Below are 21,002 nucleotides of genomic sequence, written 5' to 3' on the forward strand. Positions count from 1 at the left end.
TTTTTTTATCAAAACTGGACTCGGACTCGGACTCGGGTGGTGTGGACTCGGACTCGGGTGGCGCGGACTCGGACTCGGCTCGGACTCGGACTCGGACTCGGACTCGGGGGACTCGGACTCAGTCTCGGACTCGGACTCGGGTGGTGTGGACTCGGACTCGGGTGGCGCGGACTCGGACTCGGACTCGGACTCGGACTCGGTCTCGGACTCGGGGGGTGCGGACTCGGACTCGGACTCGGACTCGGGGGGTGCGGACTCGACTACAACACTGGTACGCACACGATACGATATGATACGATGTATGTACAACTCGGAGAACACGTTCTATACGTGAACCTCTCTCTAAACGCACCCAGCTCTTCATAAGCAGCCGTTCCGCTCTTCATAAGTTTAGATGGTCTAATTCTAAACGTCCCTGTGGCTAACAGTGCCTAACACCATCCGTCGCGACCTTACAGTCAGTCTATAATACTACTGTCAATATCGACGAGCTGGAAACAGGCCACGGTTTTTTGGAGGCTCATATGATCTTGCACGTATTTTTTCCAGCACTAAAATTACCATACGCCGGAAACCTTCGATTTGCCCTGATTTTGTTTCTTGTTTGGTACAGCGCCGTAACGTGCGGTGAAAGGGATTGTGCGTGTATACGATGGATCGGTTAGCTGGCACTAGGGTCAGGATATAATATGCCTACGTAACGCGCGTCGATCGTACACACACTGTAAATCTTTGTATTAGTCATGGGATGTTTATTTTAAAACGTGTGTCCTCGTGGATGCACTCGCGTGCGACTGGCACGATTTTTTAAAACAAAGCTAAATAAACGATCCAAGCACACATCAACACACTGCGTAAACACACGTGCACGGCAGGGGCGTGTCACGCGGTACAGTGCGTGCGCGCACGCACGCACGCACGCACGCACGCACGCACGCACGCACGCACGATTACCGCGTGCACAATCACCCCAGCTGGTATCACACCCCCAGAGCAAGCCACCGGAGGGGAACGGCACCAAGTCACGCTAGAGATCGATACGTGATGCAATATCAATGCTCCCTCAGAAACCCCCAACAGCTGGCACGGGTCTTGACTGACACCCAAACCCCATTCCCTGCAGAACAAAGGCTTACGCGAGCACCACGGCGCCCATCTCCGTATTCGCAATGCTGTACATGTAGACTGTACGTTCTACTTCTACAGCAAGCTCGCGCAGTAAGGCGATTGGTACGGAACCGACAGACAAAGAAATGGCCTTCGTCATCGGTGAGCTACGACGGACGAACAAACGTCACTTATTATCAACACTGGTAAAACACAGAACCCGAGCCGTACACGCACGACCCGCCCATTTTTTCACCTGCGTTTTACCTTCTTGGAGAGAGAGAGAGAGAGAGAGAGAGAGAGAGAGAGAGAGAGAGAGAGAGAGAGAGAGAGAGAGAGAGAGAGAGAGAGAGAGAGAGAGAGAGAGAGAGAGAGAGAGAGAGAGAGAGAGAGAGAGAGAGAGAGAGAGAGAGAGAGAGAGAGAGAGAGAGAGAGAGAGAGAGAGAGAGAGAGAGAGCCTCTGGGCAAGCTAGTAGCTAACGCGTCCACTTTCCACTGCGAGAGTTCAAGCGGCAGTCAGGGTAGTGAGTTTCCTCGAGGTGTAAGACACCAGACTCTCTCTCCCCACATTTGGGGGCTGTGGATCGCTAGTGGCTAGAACGACCGACTACACACGATGCTGAACCCATCTCCATTAATCAAGGAGGCACAAGAGAAGGGGAGGTAAAACATTCGGGCAGTGTCCAGCCTCTATGTCGCTAATAAAATCTTCAACATGATCGGAGCAGCCCGTACGCGAAAGAATAATTTTACGTCGCGCCGTTAAACGTATTTGATTCCCCAGTAATCTGTGTTATACCTCACAGATAGTACTAGCTCAACACTGTTGCATTTATCAGATTTTTTCTCCATGAAAAAGACTTCAGTACACGTATTTGTATTTGAATTACATGCAATAAAGATTTAATATTAATAAACCTGTACTGGATTCTTCCCCACCCTGATTTCTTCCAACTCTAATATCAGTGATTGACCAAATACTTCATGGGCATTTAAGTATTTTTTCTAAACTCATTTTTGTCCAGATTACGTGCATAGTAAATAAAGAAACCATTGTCATAAACTACTGATTACATACATACATACATACATACATACATACATACATACATACATACATACATACATACGATACTGATTAGTACTATGATATTTCATGAAAAAAGATATCACGGCTAAAATGTTTCAAACTGACAAGTTGACAATGGCCCCCTTTGGGGTTATTACACTTCAAAGTAAAATATCAAAAGAAAAACTATATTATATAGCTCTGTGGGCTATCGGATTTCAGTTTCATCGACCACTGCATTGGAAAGTATATATTTCATGACCCCATCCATGATATACGGTCAAAGGTTTCATGGTATATCAACTCTCGAAAAGGAAAGGTTATTACAGAAAATACTTCTCACTGAATCCTTTCAGCTACGCATTTGCAACGATCTGCAAGTTCATCATGTGTCCTTTGAAACAGTGCACATTGACCTTTGACCTCAACTCACTCACTGAGGATGCATTTTTAGATCATGACCCACGTGCCAAATATAGAGATCTAGGGTCGAACCAGTACGATTTGTACCGTAATCTTCTTCCTTATATTTTAAATGGACCACAGTCAAACCTGTGCGTAAGTATCTCCAAAGAGAAACACTGAAAGTGCCCTGCATAGACACTTTCTTCTGTAAAGATGACCGATAACGTGGTTTCGACTGTACGTAGTATAAACGTTGCAGATGAAGCCGTTAGATTTGTAAAGTTGTTGTTGGCTGACAGTATGTATGCAGTGATGCTCGTCCCATCACGCTAGCTAGTCTGATGACGTCCTACGAGAAATGGAAGAGACTGCTATAAGGTGAGCAACTACTGCTTGGTGTCTCTGGCTGGCCTGTACTGCAAATGACAGGAGCACACTATCGCACATGCCACAAGGAACCATCTAGAAAAAGAAAGGGCATTCTATTCGAATGCCAACGTGGATTTCGACAACGACGAAACGGAGAGACGTGTCCGCTTACCCGTCGCATAAACTGGCCGAATAACCGGACAAATTAACTCAAACAGACCTCATCATACTAGACTTTAGGAAAGAAATTTAACTGATTCCCCCCCAGCACCTTCTGCATTAACTACGCCAATATGGGGGAGGCACAAAAACCAATGGAGAGTCATACCTTTAAAGGAGAAGCCAGTGAGTGATTGCGCAGGGAGTAACGACGGATAAGGCACCTGCCACCAGACATGCATCACAAGACACTGCCCCTCCCCATCCCATTACAATTGTTCCTGTTGTTCTCTAATGAGTTGCTAATGACTCTTTGTTGACGACTGTGTAATGGACTATTTTAACCATCTGCTTTGCACAAATATCGAAGAGAACCTATTCCATCTAACTAGATTGAATCAGGCCTTAGGAATGCGATTTCATCCGAAGACATGCAATGTCATCCGTGTCAACACAGCACGAGCAGCAATAACGTGCAGACCCTTTAAATAAATGACGTATATTGAAATCAAAAAAGCAAGTCGTAATGCGGACTACCTAGGAATGGAGCCTCTGACTCTGAGCTATGATCTATCACAGAATGCAAACAATCACAAATAAGCATCTATTCTGCATCTGTTCTAGGTGGCTGTGTCCTATATCGATCTAATGAAAGCAAAAGCATTGCTGTTTTATATAAAACCCATGCACGGCTAGGATTGAACGCAAAGGCAAGTAGCAACACGTATCACCAACATTCTAACACTATCTCGTAACACCAGCAGTGTGTCAGAAATGTTCTGTAATTAAAGTCACCGGAAAGAATACCTACAAGACACAACATTCTATGCTCATATTACATCAGATCATGTATTAACAACATTAACGAATGCAGCAACTGCAAACTTGTCTTCAAACCAGTGTCACCCACCACACAACCAGCAATCTTCTCAACATCCAGTAGCAAATGATGTGTTCCTTTCAGGATTCGCTTGGTTGTTGATCAAATTAGAGTGGGATCAGACTAAAACCCGAAATAACAGGCATTTACCCTTTCTTCAGGACATCACTGTCCATGTGGTGACAGCAAAGTCACGTTAGTCAAGTTTGTACTATCTGTACTCATTCATATTTCATGTTGCAGTTTCAAACAACATGAAAACAAACGCCATCTAACAGGTATGCAGCAGTGTTTGTGATGTACGTAGTCAAGATCTAAATAATTGAGATGTGTAGATATTTAATAATAACACGACCCACACGAGAAAGGGTCACACAATAGCAAACGTGTTTTCCTCTAATTTCCACGAGCCAGTTCTTTGTTGAGGTTTAGGATGACGTCAGTAAAATTATACACTAGAGGAAAGGCTAGTATTAGTATTACTTTTAGGTGCAAATCCACTTTAGGCACCTTAGGTATCACGAAGTGATGCACAGATTTCTGTGTATCATCAACTGATGCACAGAATTTCCGTATATCAAGGAATGATGCAAAAACCCTAACCCTAACCCTAAGCCCAACCCTAACCCTAACCCTAACACACTTCGTAATACCTAAGGAGTAAGGTAGTCTTTATGACTTAGGGTTAGGGTTAGGGTTTTTGCATCATTCTTTGATATACGGAAAGTCTGTGCATCAGTTGATGATACACAGAAATCTGTGCATCAGTTGATGATACACAGAAATCTGTGCATCACTTCGTGATACATAAGGTGCCTAAAGTGGATTTGCGCCTTACTTTTATTAGTATTACTAGTACTAGTAGTAGTAGTATTACTAAAAGAGAACAATGTCATTGTCAATAATCAGACAACCAACAGCAAGTTTTGACAGGGCTCACTTAGCAATTAGATATACTGCACTGTAGATTGATTAAGACGTCACACGCATTTCCGAGTAATCAATCTTGGACAGTAAACAAAAATATAATGTGACGGTTCTTACCTTAAAATAGCCTCCTTGGTATAGAGTGTCGGGGGGACCGAAGATGGCAACTTCCCACTCAAATAGGTTATCATCATTCAGAAGTTTTACTCGGAAACCTTCCACTGGCTCTTCCTGAATGTTTTTATATTCAAGAGCAAGGGCTCTCACTGCACTGCTAGATGGATTACTGGCCATCTGTGTGCTTTATACGAAAATGGTCCGCGGAAATTCTGAAATACAAAGACTAGAAATGTTGCCTGCAAAAGAAGTTCTTCGTCCGATAGCCCTATCTCTACTGCCTAAACCAAAGAAACTCAACAAAGATGGTGAAATGACGTCACACTGATGGTCGTAAATCGTCGACGTTAACCAGCTGAGCCCTCTTTTGGAAACATTGACATCATGCGTAAATAATTGCCTTTGATATTTTATTAAATTCACTTGACTAATATCATATTATTTGTTTATTATCCAAATGAATAATTCGTCACTTAAGAGTATCTGTAACTTCCTCGTCGCAACACTTTACGATTGTCGCATGTGTAATGAAGGGAGCAATGGCCGCTGTTCTTTCTCCAGAAGAGGAGCAGGTAAACAATATCTTTAGTTAATTGCCACCGTGTACACGTGGCATTTAGAATTACGTTAAGCAGCAATATGCATGTATTATGTGTTGATTGACTTAATATTTTTAGTTGATTATGTTGTATGTTTTTCCAGAGGTGGCTGCGCCGAGAATTAGCTGGCGCTGTTTTATACCGCCAATTTGGCTTCCATCCAGACATTGTCAATAAAACAAAGGTTTTAGAGGGCTAACCTAACTATAAGTATAAGACCAAATTGTGTAAATTATTTGGTCATGATTATGTTAGATTTAACGGTTAGGCTTGGTTAGGGCTATGGTGAGTATTATTAATATTATCATTCACTAGTATTATTATTAACTACTAGTACTAGTAGTACTACTACTACTAGTACTACTAGTACTACTACTACTAGTACTACTAGTACTAATCCGTAATCCGGAGCTTGACTAGTACTACTAGTAGTAGTAGCTAGTAGTAGTCGTGTTGATGGCGTGTGATGGACTGATGCATGTAAGTTGTAACAATCGTTAAAATGGCAATGAACAGTGGTTCGATAATAATCCGACATTGGTTCGACAATGGACAGTGGTTGCGGGAGAACCTGCAGTTCTGTTTGTGCACTTTCAGGGCGGCTACCCGGCCAAGCTGAAGAAGGTGCTCATCGTGTCGGCACCGCTGTGGTTCCGAGCGCCCTTCAACATTCTCCGCATGTTCCTGCGACAGAAGTTGCGCGACCGAGTACGTATCCATGGTTACCACGTCATTCCCTTCGCCGCTCGACAAATTCGGGGGGCCCGTTGTCAGAAACAAAATTAGTCTTAACATTAGTCATAACATTAACTTCCACTCGTAAACCGTTGACAGAAACATCGCAAAGTTACGAGAATGAAAAATCCTCGAAAATATCCTCTTAACATTACGAAAGCCCAAACCCTCCCAAGCTCGTTAATATTAAGATGAAAATAACACATTTACACTACGAATTACAATTATACGGATATTATATTTTATAATAATGAGTAAAATGTGTGTTTTTCTTGAAAAACACGTCAAAAACATTAATTATCTATCGTTCGTAAACCAAAACAATACATTTACAAATGGCGTATGGCATTTGTTCTCTTGTTTTAAATGCTTGCACGCTTGCCACGACTCTCGCATCTCGCGTTAACAGTGTGAGAATTTGTCTTGTTGTGCAGAATAAATTCATAACCACGTCGTTTTTCATCAATTATTATTTATATGTGGTTAGCCATCATAATATGCATAAATTACTGTGATGTACAATAAATGTGTACGAATTTGAATTTTGTGATCGATTCTCATCCAATCAAAAGCCTTGTGACATGAAATTATGAAGTTCTTGTTATCGTGAGTTTGCTCGTAGCTACGATGTGTTTCTGTCAACGCTACTCTCGTAGCATTAACATTAGTCGTAAGTGTTATCGTAGCATTAACATTAGCATTAACTTTACGATGTTTCTGACAACGGGCCCCGGGATTCCACATTCAGGGTGAACAACGTGTGAATGTCAAACGGGATGGATTTCTTTTACGACTTTTATTCTAAACGAAGATTAGTTTTCGGATTTAGTTATTTGCTTTGGTAATTACTTCTGTAGAACTAGGTGTGATGCATGTAGCAAATATAATCGTTGCTCTTCCAACTTTTCCGTGAAGTGCTGGGCCGTATTACTGAAAGCGGTGAATCTTGTGAGATTGCCCCCATAAATACGTCATCAGCTTCAGATGGGATTCGTTGCGTGTAATTGTTGTGGTGTGTTTTATTTGCTACGCATTCGAATCCCATTGCAATCGGCCTGTGTCGACTTGCGAAACGACTTGCAATAGCTCGCGATTTGATTCGCACTGCCGTTGTAGAGCAGTGGAAAAATTACGCAGGGGCAGCGGGGGAAATCGCCCCCGAAATTCCCAAAACAGCTTCCGAAAATGTGATTACGGGGGCGACAGTTAAAACGATAACGGTTCGAAATCCCCCCGTAATCGCACGCCTCGAAGTCGATGCGTTGCCACTGGTTACACAAGCTGCTGCAAACCCGCAATGCCTGAGCTAGTGTATCAGCTCCAGCGCAATATAGCAATTTCCAATTCCAGGAAAGAGTTTTGCTGTCGCTCTCTCATATCAGCGGTGCCCACCCTCTGCATATGTTACTAGAGCACTCAGAGAGCACAGACCTCCGCCAAGGCAGCTGAATTCTCTCAATGTATGATGCATGTAAGTTGTAACAATCGTTAAAATGGCAGCAACAAGTTCGTCCGTAATATCTGTCGAGACTTAAAGGGATACTTTCCCCTAGAATTTGAGAGTATATTATCATAGTAGATTAATAAATGATAGCATATACCTAAAAATTTCTATAATTACGCATTCACGTTTGTCATAAATATTTAAAAACAACATTGAATTTCGAAATCTTCATTTTTGGGCGCTGACATGACACCAGCGATCGTGCTGCTGTTGTACCCAAACTTGGAATCTACACAATCTCGAGACTGTGCAGCGATTGTGCTGCCCAAACTGCGGATTCCCTAGTTTGGCTGACCAATCTCAAGATTGGGCAAACTGAAAACAGTCGGTGATTCAACAACCGCTCATAGACATAGCGAGTGTGTGGTGGGCGTGGTGCAAACTAGGAAGAGATTTATCTCACATTTATCCAATTATTTATTATAATCATTTAATATTTATACAAAGGTGCCAAACACATTGAGGAAAGAAGGTTATAGTTATGATATAACATTTGAAATCCTAATAATCATATGTGTGTGCAAGCTCTGTTTACCTCTGTTTGCCCAATCTCAAGATTGGTTGCCCAAACTGCGGATGCGCTGAAATTCCAAGTTTGGGCAAGATTCCAAGTTTGGGCACAACACTGCCACCCTGAAAAAGTTGAGCATTTGCTAATTCATTTTGCACGTTACAGACCGAGGGCTAATCACAAGTGCAATTATATTTATACCTAAATGCTATTTAACCGAACGATATTCATTTTAGGGCAAATTTATCCATATTATAACTGAAACTATATGTCGTTTATAAGATATTACAATCCTTTTGCTTTTAAAATAATAAATAAGAAACACCTTCGGTCTGTAGCCCTTGTCTGAAAAGTGGGTTTGCGCAATTCATCAGATCGTGTGCTTTGAGTGGCGCCACCGTCGTTGTAATAAAACTGTAGTCGTTGGTTTTAAAACATTTTTTAATAATATTTCTAATGGTGATTGAACCATGAAACTTTTTATGTAGCTTAATTTTAACCTAAATTACCTGAAAATAACCCTAGAACATAGAGTAAACGATCCCTTTAACTGAAAATATCTGAAGAACCTAGAGTAATGTATCCCTTTAATCAATGAGAAACCAGTGTTACCTTTTGGCTATTATATATATTCGTTATAATGTAAAGTGATTTTAGTTGATTTGTTACTTCCAAATTGCTTTTAAATCGTAGCTATATTGGGTGAAGCAATACTATATAAGCAGCTAAACACAATTGTATTAAAGCCATGTTTTCACCACAGTCACGGTGCATTGTCTGAAAAATTTGTTTCGGACTATATGGCTTTCGCAGGTGTAATTTCTTTTAGTCATTATTTGCTCATACTTTTCAAGTGCCTTAAAGTCATGTATAATTTTATTCTAAAATAGTCATCAATAGGAACTATTAAATTGAATTTTTAACATTTGTTACGTGTAATTCATGTAATGTTTATGTATGTTACCAACATTTTCTCGCCAATGTTTCAGGCCACACGAGAATTTATTGAAGGTGCCAATCACCTTAGACAGCAATGGGGCGCTGGCCCTATTTCATGGAATGTTGCTGTCAAGTTTCTCATGGCAAGAAAGTTTGATGTAAGAAGGGCATTAGAACTTTACCAAGCACATGAGGTGAGTCAGAATCAGTCACTGTATGGTCTCTTCTTTGAGATCTTACAAGGCATATGGTTTATTTTAGATTGTTTTTGTATCAATTAAGTGGGGGATTTTGTGGAAAACTAGAACTGTTTATGAGAGCGGGACACATGCATCATAGGATGAAATTATGGGAAATTTCTGGAAGTTACCATTCAGGAATCGCACATAGTATAAAGTTAGTGACTCCATTCAGAAACCAAGAGTCCTGCTTCAAACCAAAACGAAACAGGAAATAGGTTGTCAGTGATATCAGTCGGATATACAAAGGTATATATATGATGCCGGTTCTTGAGTGGTCTAGCAATTGCTTTCATCATCGGAGTCTCATTGTGCTGAGCACTGTCATTTATCCAGTATTTTTGTGTCAACATGAAATTCCATTAGTAAGATGGACAATCCTTATGGATTATGCCAAAATGAATACTGGGGGTTTATAGACATTATTTTTATACTGCCACATATTTGAGCATCTGTTTACATCAGATTCGTGACCCCCCCCCCCGCACTAATTATGAAGCTTGGCGCATGCATGAATGAATTGACGCTGGATTAGAGATGGCAAGTTATCGTGCGAACGATATACTACTGCCCACACAGTACACGTTTGCATGCAGACCATAAGTAGTGAGACAGAAATTAGTTTGTTGTAATACTCAGGGTTCTCCCTACGTTGCGCAAACGGGGCGCGCGCGCCCCGTTTGGGAAAACTCCCCCCTGTTTGAATCGTTGCGCCCTGTTTAAATTACCTCCGCCCCGTTTAAATTCCACCACAATAAAAGTTTGCCAGCGCGGGAATCGATCGTCAAGAATTGCCGTTCGACCAGGACATCCGACGCGTGTATTTTTACCGTACCACGCATGCACTGCAGACAGTACACAAGTTAACCTGTCACTAACTGTACACCGACTCGGCTATCTTATATATACAAGAACCCCAAATACCGTCTATGGTGTGGTGGCGATTTTACGCATTAATTAGTCGTACGGTAAAAATACACGCCCCCCGGACCCCCCTAGTTTCCCCCCTCCCCCCTACCCCTCCCCTCCCCCCTGTTTGAATTTTATCCTGGGGAGAACCCTGATACTTAGCTTGCCATCTGTATATATAGCTAATAGTCCGTATATATACTAATAGTCTATATATAGCCTCTATCTGCAAATGAAATGTCCTAGATTAGATAAGTGACAAATGATTCCATGGTTTAGGTGCATTGGTCTGAAAGTTTCTATGTTCACCACAAGACAAGTTTGGGTGTGATTGGTTCTGCAATCTGCAGCACTTGACACTTTTTTTCATTATGAACCACACGTTTCCTAACATTAATGTAGAATTACCACTGTTAGTGTTACAGTTGTTGGTGATAGCACTATAAAGAAATTTATTGGTGCAATTACACGCGTAGATACGCACGCACACCCGGATGCCTGTGTGCATGTACGCGCACTCCCATTTGAATGGATGTATATATATACGTGCATTCAGTAACACAGGCACACGTGTGTATATGTGTGCAGACATATATATACACAAATGCAGACATTCACACATACACGGGCTGACTTGGCGTGGTACCCACAGAAATTTGATGACATCCATGGCAATAAACCCCCGTTGCCAGTGGCCACCATGTTTGGTTTGCCTACATGCTCTCCCTGTAGAATTCCAGTTGTGTATGTGTGCCTCTTTGTTCCACATAAAGAATGCTGTTAAAAAAGTAACTGGCCTTCGTAACCCTTCTTTATAGGAAACGTTTGCCTTTGTGCTGTTGTATTAAAACTTGGCATAATGCTTTAAAGTTTCTTAGTAAACTGAAGGCAACTTTTCCCCCATGATTCCATAAAAAAATTAAATTCTAACCTTACTGCTCACATATCACTGTGCATTGACACAAATTTGTAAGTATTTACTATTATCATTGTTTGCCTAAGCAGTAGTTGCCGTTTCCTGGTTGGTGTTCGTTACACGGAATATAGTAGTGTGTTTTCGGAAACTGATAGTAACGTATGTGCACATGTGCATGTCCTGTAGCACACCCACGCGCAATAAGGCCCGAGAAAATTATAGGTGTGTTTCCGGGTACCCGACCAACCCTAAAATTTACACCAACGATGGAGTTGCTCTTGCATGTCACAAAACAAGAATTTACCAACTATTTCCAGCAACAGCGCCAATCCCAGATGTTTGAGTACAACCTTCTCTGCGCGTCTGTTTTCTTTTCCCGTCGCTGATGTGCAGCATGGGGGCGATTTTCGGCCGTGTGCGATTGCGATTGAGTCAATTACCCGATCTATTGGATGCCGAGAAAGTTTTCTTGCAAGATCAAGAGTGTTTACACCTCTCTGTTTAGTAAGGGGGCAGTGCATGACTGCGGTGGGTGAATTGTGCTGAATGGTGTACATCTAGCTACACTGCGTGTGTGTTTGGTGATATAGTATACACGTGTGACGTGTATGTAGAATGTAGATACGTGACTGGTGAAAGCCTGCCACAAAGATGATTCTATAAGTACTACTTGTTTTACGCTAACTTAGCGTGAATCTGTGATCATACACACGGTGAAAAATTCAAATGAAAACTTGGTCGGTACAGTACCTTCCCCGTTTTTTGTAGTGCTGTATAAAAAATTAGTTTTTTTCTTTGTTCACAGAATATCCGATCACAGGAAGGTCTTCTAAATATTGACCCTCACGTGGAGCCACTGAAAAAAGAGCTGTTTTCTGGAAAATTTTCTATTTTGGTGAGATTTATTAATAGAATCTTGTTTTGCACAGAGGTTTAATGCTTGTAGGTCCAGAGGAATCAGACTCTAGATTCCTAGCTGTCAGCATTGATTGTGAGTGTTTCTTGTATGTTTAAGACCACCATTTAAATATTTCCTGCTTGTCATATCTTGACCGAGTCGACAAATTAACCTAAATCTAATTTTATTTTATATTAGCTTCGACAAAAAAATTACTAGTTAAAGTGGTATTGTGGTTGGTCAGAGGATAGCCCACGTGTGAATCGACAATGTAAAATGTCATTTTTGCATATCGTCAGAAGTAGATAATAGGGAAGGAGTGTGACTTCAATAAACAAGGGAAATTCGTCATTTACTAGCCTTAGAATACCTACGATTTACTACGCGTAACTCAACCAACTTGAGCTCAAATCCTATACAGTACATTCGCCAAGCATCGTGCGAAATCGTTTCCTCGTATACACCCGCAATCTGGAGATACAGACTAAAACGTACGACACGATTATCTATTCTGTTGCCAGCAAACCGAATGTATAGCTCGCCTAACTTGAAACAAAAGGCAGCTACTAACGACTCTTGCGCACTCTTGTGCCCTCGGCGATGCGGTGTGGCTCGCTGGGAGATTGGAGCTGGAGCTGCTGCTGATTGCGGTGGGCGTGCGTGCGTGGGGGGCATACAGCTGTAAAAGGTCAAAGATTAGCTTGCCGAGTGTTGCGTCGATGTCCAATCTCTGATGTCCGATGTCCAAGGCTAGTAAATGACGAATTTCCCTTGTTTATTGAAGTTACACTCCTTCCCTATTATCTACTTCTGATATCGTCCAACCCACCCTAGAATTTTAGGATAATTAATGCCAACGGTGACTGTTTTAATGGTTGCCTCAAGTTTTGTTATAATTGCAAGCTCAATGTTCTGTGTTGCAGCCAAGCAGAGACTCAAACGGAGCAGCTATTGCCGTGTTCTCGGCCGTGCTACATCAACCACTGAGTATCAGCCACAGAACAGTGCTACAGTGTGTCGTGTACCAGTTGGATGTTGCCTTAGAAAGGTAGTTACACGGTTTAGTGGGGAGTAGAAAACATCTTGCTACTTTTTTAGATACAAGGGAAAATTTTTTTTTAGTAACAAGCGAAAGTAAAGAGTACTTTTCCGGCGGACGAGTTCAGAGTCATTCGTCGGATTTATTTTAGAATTTTCGTTTTTAGCTCATCTGACGTAGGAAATGCAGAATTGTGGCCCAAATATAAACGGCTCGACTTAGGCTCGTGATAGTCGGTGTATAGCATCATGGTAGGAAAAGCCATCACTGTGTCGAAATTGGAGGTCACAGTTCAAAGGTCAATGGGGCACAGGGCAGATTTTAGACATTTTCTGAGGACATGGTCTGACGGAGCGATTAAAAAACTGTTTTGTTTCAGCGGTGACCTAGCATTTTTATGGCTTTATTGAAAGGACTATGAAATGTACTTTCTGCTTACGTGCGAAGAGTAAGTGTCGGATAACCTTTTGACCCTCAAGAGGAGGGTTAAACATGGATTTGTTTACTGTTAGAATAGAAAGAATTTGACTGCCGGGTTTGCTAGTAGAATCTATACATGCCTGGATGTATGAGGCTACAATGTAAGTTGATTAAAAAGCAAAATTGTGTTGAGAGCGTTTTGCTCCTGTAATGTATTTTCGTGATGGCATTCTGTACTGTCAGTGTGTGGGTACATGTACGTTGATGCCACTGCAGTGGCATGGCGTGCGATGTTGGTGTAGTACTATGTAGTTTTTGCCTGCGTTAATTGAAGTTTACAAGGTGGCAGCTCTTTATTTCGCATGGTAGGCTTGGTAGGTAATGGATGATTGCTTAGCCTATTCTGTTCTTGGCAAATAGTTGTTCTGCTTACTACGTACGGATGGGAGCTCATTTTAATCTTAGGACTTAAACCGTACGCGCCATGTGCGTAAGGAAGCTTTTATAGTCGAATACCAAAACATTCTTTTGAGGAGGTTCTGATACATCCTGTGCTTTCCACTGTTTCGGCGTTGTATGTGAGACAGAGTTAGGAACAAACAGGGTTTCTAGAAGTCCACCAGCACCAGAGTTCACCGCGTAGAGTTAGATGAGCGCTGTCGCTCCGCGGCACTTTGTTCGTATTGTAGTCGATCTTGAGGTCCGGCAGCGGAGACTGGGCGGGGGTTTCTATTTCGCTTGATGATTCAATTCGTTTTTACGGTGTTGGACTCTTCTTGTTTTTTTTGTTCCCCCCGTTTCGTTGCGTTCACTTGTTGGTTGTGTTTCAGTGCGGAGACCGCGGAATGGGCCCGCGCCCATGGTGTTCATCTATGACATGACAGGATCCAAATACAGCAACTTTGAGTATGACTCAGCAAAAAATCCTCACAATGCTCAAGGTGAGTAAGTTCTTGTGGTTTCGCCTGTGCAGTTTTTACGTTCAACCGCATCGCACTGCTTACCCACTCAAAAGGGTCGAGTCAGGAATTCTTTTTCTACTTCAAAATCTCTGGGAAAACAGTTTTCCACGTAAAGCCTAAATTGGGGAAAGGGAAAGGTCACAGAAAAAAACATTTTGGATCGACAGGTTAGACGAGAGGTTGAAGACGGTATTGGCACTTTTGGATCGTTGTTTGTGCGTCGCAATCCGTTGTTGACCAGAAGTTAACGGGTCACTGTCCACAAAGTAAATACTGAAGCATGACCGAGATACTGATACCGTGAAAACTTATCGTGCTGGATGTGGTAGAAACTGTGTTTTGCATCTAGATGTATTTAATCCACTTTCCAATTTGTCGACGATGGGACTGTGGTCTGACGATGAACAGTGGTATGACGACGGACAGTGGTCCGATAATGAACAGTGGTCCGACGGACAGTGGTCGAATGAACAGGTTTCCGCTTCGCTCAACGGACGCGGCAGTGGTCGATATGAACAGTGGTCCGCGGACGGCAGTGGTCCGGATAATGACAGTATTGGTTCCGACGACGGCCGTTGTCGATAATGAACAGTGGGTCGACGATCGGGACAAGTGGTCCGATATGAACAGTGCGGTCGCACCGACGGACAGTGGTCCGACGACGGACAGTGGTCCGATAATGAACAGTGGTCCGACGACGGACAGTGGTCCGATAATGAACAGTGGTCCGACGACGGACAGTGGTCCGACGATAGATGAACAGGGGTGGTCGACGCGCGACAGGGGATCCGATAATGACAGTGGGTCGACGGCGGACAGTTGGGCTCCGGCGGCGGCAGTGGGTCGAGGGGACAGTTGGTCGAGACGGGACAGCGTGGTCCGGGAAGGGGGTTCATCCGCGATGAACAGTGGTTGATATAATCGAATATGGTTCAGGCTAAGGACAGTTGGTTGCCGGTGAGCAGACTGCAGTTCTGTTTGTTTCGCCGTTCGGGAGAGGCGGATACCGGCCAAGCTGAAGAGCGTGCTCATAGGTGCTGGCCGCATTGTTGGTTGGAGGACGAGCGCCTTCAAATTCTCGCATGTTCCTGCGACGAGTTGCGCGAGCGAGGTACGCGATATCATGTTCACGTCATTCCCTCGACGCCCGGCCACTTCGGGGGGCCCGTTGTGGGCAAGAAACAACTGACGCTCTTAACATTCGCTCTACATTAACTTTCCACTGTAACCGTTGACGAACATCGCCAAAGTTTCGAGAATGAAATCTCGAAAATATCTCTTTAATTACGGAGAGCCAACCTTATGGGTTAGTGAAATAACCCTTTACCCCTACGGAATCTCGGAGGTTATACTGAATTTTTTTATATAATGAGTATAATGTGTTTTTCTTGAAAAACACGTGCGAAAAAAAACATTAATTATTCTTAGGACTCGTTCGTAAACCAAAACTCATTTCACAAATGGGTATGGTCATTTGTTCTCTTGTTTTAAATGCTGTGCGACGCTGCGGTTTGCACGACTCTCGCATCTCGCGTTACCGTGTTGAGAAGTTTGTTGTGTTGTGCAGAATAAATTATGACCACGTCTGTTTTTCATCAGAATATTTATTTATATGTGGTTGAGCATCTAATTGCATTAAATTATGTGGATGTACATAATGTGTTCACGATTTGAATTTTGTGATCCGATTCTCTCCAATCAAAGCTTGAATGAAGGTTATGAAGTTATTGTTATCGTGGTTTGTGTAGCTACGATGTGTTTTGTCACGGGCTTACTCTCGTTAGCATATCATTTAGTCGTAAGTGTGTTGATTAGCATTAACTTAGCATTTACTTTACGATGTTTCTGGACGAACGAGGCCCCGGATTTCACATTAAGGAAGTGACAGCGTTGTGTGGAATGTCAGACGAGGATGGTTTGGGGGGACTTTGTAGCTTTTATTCTGAAACGAAGATTGTTTTCGGATTTTAGTTTTTGCTTTGGTAATTTTCTGTAGAGCTGAGGTGTGTGGAGTGTAGCAAATATAATCGTTGCTTTCCACTTTTCGGAGGAGTGCTGGGCCGTATTACTGAAAGCGGGTGGAATCTCCCCTCTGTTGGATTGCATCCCTAATTACGATCCATCAGCTTCAGAGGGATTTCGTTGCGTGTAGTGTTGTGGTGTCATGGTTTATTTGGGATTCGCAGTTCGAATCTTGCATCGGCCTGTGTCGACCTGACGAACGAATGCAATAGGGCTCGCGATTTGTTCGCACTTGCGTGTGTAGAGAGTGGAAATTAGCGCAGGGGCAGCGGGGGAAATCGAGCCCCCCGGACGATTCCGCAAAACAGCTTCGAAAGTGTGATTACGGGCTGGCGACAGTTTAACGATAACGGGTTCGAGATCGCCCGAGCGGCACGCCTCGAAGTCGAATGCGGTTGCACTGGTTACGACAAGCTGGGCTGCAAACCCGCAATGCTGGCTAGTGTATCGCTCCGCCGCAATTATGCAATTTCGGGATTCAGGAAGTGTTTTTGACTGTCGCTCTGTCATACGCGGGTTGCCCTCTGCATTGTAATAGAGGACTCAGAGAGCCAAGACTCGCCAGGCAGTGATTGCTCTCATGTTAAGTTTTTTATTATATTAATTGATTAATTAGTGCAAAAATAATTAATTCATAATTAAGAATTAATTGGATCCGAGTCCACCAAATTATCATTCTAGTTCCGCATTTCTGACCGTATCCTGGAATTTTATTAATTATTATTTAGTTAATTCATTGGATCCGGCTCCACACAAAAGTAATTTCTAAGTTACCCCGTTTGCTGACCTATCTGGAAATTGGGAATTGAAAACTTAAAAAAAAAAAGAATTTATGATGAAGTGAATTGTATTTAATTGGTGTATCGGATGCCAGCCAAAATCTATCAATTCTAAGTTAGCCCCATTTGAGTAGGTTCCTGAATTTTTATGACATCCGGTGTCATAAAGTTTTGTCAGTTGGCTTAACCTGTTGTAAGGCATTTCCGGGCGCCCCACGGCCGCGCGGCCGGCAGTGGGGGCATCAGGCCAATCAGCGGCTGTACACAACCCAATCCACATACACACGGTGAAAAATGACTCGCAGGCCTGGCGGGAGGTAATAAGGAACATGCAGCACCGGCGCTGAAACATCAGGTGCACTCGCCCCCCCCCTGACTTCATCAGGTGCTGCCAGCCAGCAGGCACGTACCAGCCGATGTCGCGCAGTCACGTACGATCAGAAACTTTGTGATAAACAAGGTGTTTATTCAAGTGGCAAGGAGAAGGGTAAGCCGGCCGAAATTGAAAAGAGTAGCACGGAAAATTGCAATTTTTTTTCGCTTTGTAGAGCTGATTCACAAGTTTGGTCTTCTTAGAGGTGGGGAGGGGGGGGGGGTGGTGAGAACATGGAAGCGTCACATTAGTGTGGGTTAAACCGATTTTACTACAGGTTCGTTCGTTTGGTGTTGAGGGTACAGGGCAGTATATGTTCAGTGGCATCCGCGTGTCGTGTTGTCGTGCGTGGTATTAGTTGGATGTCCGACGTCTTTCGATTGATACTCGATATCGGTTTACAGGGTGAACAGGTTGGTTATCAATCCATATCGATTTAGTCGAAAAAAAGAATATTTGAACAAGAAAACTTGGAAGTGATGACATTCGTACAGTGTATTTACACACGAGTAGTAAAACAGTGCAAACAAACAAGTAAGCAGGGTTAAACAGAAGATACTTGACACGACTGTTCGCGCAGCAGGCATTCAACCACGCCGAGTAACGTTGTAAGCGATCAATCGGTTACTTGGGTCAGGCGATGATGATGTTATGAATTACAACCGCCGATTGACAAACTAGGTGTATGTGTTTGTGGGTGAGCGTGGCGTGGTGCGTGGCATGTGTTTGTGTGGTGCGTGTGTATGGCATATGTGCGGGTGCAAATGTCGTGCGTGTGTGTGTGTGACGCGACATGTGCATGTGTGTGTGTGGTGTGGGTGGTGTGCGTGTGTTGTGCGTGTGGTGTGCGTGTGCGTGTGTGCGTTAGTGGTGTGGCGTTGTGCGATGTGCGTGTGAGTGTGGTGTGTGGGCGTGTGCGGCTGCGTGTGGGTGTGCGTGTGCGCATGTATGCGTGTGCGCATGTATGCGTGTGTGCATATGTGCATGTGTGCATATGTGCATATGTGCGTGTGTGTATTGGCAGTACGTGTTTAACGTTGCTGTGTGTGTGTGCCATACACACAGAGACAGTCCGGATATTCCAAAGTTCGCATACAGAAAGCAAAGTTCAATACGCCAAACCTGGTTTGCGGTTGCGATTTCCGTGCGTGAAGAGTGTCGAAAAGACTGTCCCCCTGCACGATTATTTGCATATCGCCTGACCGTCGGCGCTGTGGTTTTGTTTTTGTATTTTTCGTTTTGCCCGGGTAGGCAGAGGTGGTGGATGAGGAGGAGGACATGGAGGTGAGTGCACGCACGCACGCGTGTGTGGATCGGTAGTGCAGTGCGTAATGGCTGGCAGGCTGGCAGCAGATGCTATATGCACTTTGCGTGAGCGTAGATATGCCTTCTTAGACACCGCTACTGCTCACTTGTTTCGCGTCGATTGCTCACTTGTCTCGCATCGACTGCTCACTTGCTTCGCGTCGACTGTTCACTTGTTTCGCGTCGACTGCTCACTTGTTTCGCGCCGACACGCTCGCACAATAGAGGGCTCTCCCTCTGCACTACCTCGACATCCGTCCAAGGACAACTGGGTCGTTCCCGCTTGGCGAGTCGAAGAAAACGGATTTTCTAACGCCGAGGATAGTTTTCAGCTTCAGAGTTTTCATTGCCGGGTGTTAGAGCCTGCACCTTGCGTCACTTCCCAGGATGTGAATGCATGATTCTGAGTGTGTGTCATCCTCGTCGGTAACCAACGACGCTGTCCGCTAACGGGTGTGTGACGGATCACGGGAGTGTCCGTGCCTGGGTTTCAAGCCTTGGTTAAGCTTGCAAAACTCTCTTGCAGTGAGATGATGCCGTGCTTGCTGTGAGTTTGTCTACGTTGGACGAATACGTTTAATTTGCGGAGCGTTTGGTGTTCGTACGACGTGTCATATCACAATACGCATTGTCGTGGTGTATCTAGATGCAGCTGTAGATTTGTTTTCTCTTGTGTGTTTTTTGGTATGTACAGTTGGTACGGTACGGTTGTACGTATGGTTGTTACTGATTTCGTACGGCTTGTTGCTTTTGCAGTGCACTGAAACTTCTTCTAATTTTACGCAGCTTTGAAAAGGAACGTAGTGGCAGCAAACTTAATTGATGTGTTAATTTGTCACTAAAGCTCTTGTTATTGATTGAAAAAATTCATTGGATCTCTATAGTTCACAGGAAAATAAAGTTAATCTGAGTTAGATCCATAATAAAGTTATAAAAACTTACACTGACGAAATTTCGTGTATCTCACCGATAGACTTCTTCAGGTGTATATATAGGACCTGAGGAAGTCTATCGGTAAGATAGACGAAAATTTCGTCAGTGTACGTTTTTATAACTTGATTATGGATCTAACTCAGATTAACTTTATTTTCCAGCTATTGTTATTGTTTTCTGTTCGACGTTGTCAAACTTCAGGTGTGGGTCGAAATTCACATGTGATAGTTAGGGGGTAGAGATAGTCAAATATGGCTAGTGTTTGTGCTATCGGTTTGTTCATTTTGCTGTACAGAACGATCCGTATTGCTGTAACCATAGAAATAGATAGATAACCAATAGATAGATAACCAATAGATAGATAGATAGGTTATCTATCTATTTCTATGGCTGTAACCCAAGCGACCTTTCAAAGTCAAACCAGCCAGTATTCATTTCTATCTTAAACCCTTGCCAAGATTACCTAATAGATTTACTCGATTGTTTAGCTGGTTATAGACTAGTTTACTAGTAGCTAGTTTACGTTACCGTGCGTGCAGGGAATGTGGAATATTAGTTTTCCCGCCACTACCCATACGAAATGCTGGCGGTGGAGTACTGAAAGCAAAAAATCTCGTGAGGGTCGCCTCATGATTACAGCATTGGCTCTGGGTGGAAATGTTGCATAAGTTTTTGGGTGTGACAGGGATAAGGCAGTGCTGCAGAGAGAGAAGACACAGCTGTGCGTAACCTGACTGTCGTACTATATAGGTTATTCCTGCGTGCAGCATTTTCTTGGTGAGCAATCACTACAGGTGCCGTTTCCAGTGAAATTTGCTATTGTCTCTCTGTTTGCTATCTACGTCACAGTTCCTCCTAATAGGTTACCTGTGGTGGTGAAATATTA

At 43.3% G+C, this 21,002-nt stretch overlaps 3 protein-coding genes across 4 annotated transcripts in view; 2 read left to right on the forward strand and 1 right to left on the reverse strand.

The window, feature by feature from the left end:
- LOC106809688 (ubiquitin-conjugating enzyme E2 R2-like) overlaps nucleotides 1-5,346 on the reverse strand; it is a 15,729-nt gene extending 10,383 nt beyond the window's left edge. The window contains exon 1 of the mRNA XM_014812859.1: nucleotides 5,034-5,346. Coding sequence (XP_014668345.1) covers nucleotides 5,034-5,210 — 177 coding nt within the window. The 5' untranslated portion in view covers nucleotides 5,211-5,346. The remainder of the gene's footprint in view (nucleotides 1-5,033) is intronic.
- A 204-nt stretch (nucleotides 5,347-5,550) lies between these two features.
- On the forward strand, nucleotides 5,551-14,678 carry LOC106809684 (tyrosine-protein phosphatase non-receptor type 9-like). Of its 2 annotated transcripts, none has more exons than XM_014812853.1 (5): nucleotides 5,551-5,605; nucleotides 9,372-9,515; nucleotides 12,191-12,280; nucleotides 13,207-13,331; nucleotides 14,573-14,678. In XM_014812853.1, exons 1-5 carry the CDS (start codon nucleotides 5,561-5,563, stop codon nucleotides 14,616-14,618), a joined length of 450 nt encoding a protein of 149 aa, XP_014668339.1. In that variant the 5' UTR covers nucleotides 5,551-5,560; the 3' UTR covers nucleotides 14,619-14,678. The 2 variants fall into 2 exon arrangements, with proteins under 2 accessions (XP_014668339.1, XP_014668340.1); XM_014812854.1 differs by lacking the exon at nucleotides 5,551-5,605 and adding an exon at nucleotides 5,622-5,917.
- A 648-nt stretch (nucleotides 14,679-15,326) lies between these two features.
- LOC106809683 (tyrosine-protein phosphatase non-receptor type 9-like) overlaps nucleotides 15,327-21,002 on the forward strand; it is a 15,134-nt gene continuing 9,458 nt past the window's right edge. The window contains exons 1-2 of the mRNA XM_014812852.1: nucleotides 15,327-15,542; nucleotides 19,130-19,162. Coding sequence (XP_014668338.1) covers nucleotides 15,327-15,542; nucleotides 19,130-19,162 — 249 coding nt within the window. The remainder of the gene's footprint in view (nucleotides 15,543-19,129; nucleotides 19,163-21,002) is intronic.

Source organism: Priapulus caudatus, unplaced genomic scaffold (genome assembly GCF_000485595.1).
Source record: "Priapulus caudatus unplaced genomic scaffold, Priapulus_caudatus-5.0.1 Scaffold376, whole genome shotgun sequence".
NCBI lineage: Eukaryota > Metazoa > Priapulida > Priapulimorpha > Priapulimorphida > Priapulidae > Priapulus > Priapulus caudatus.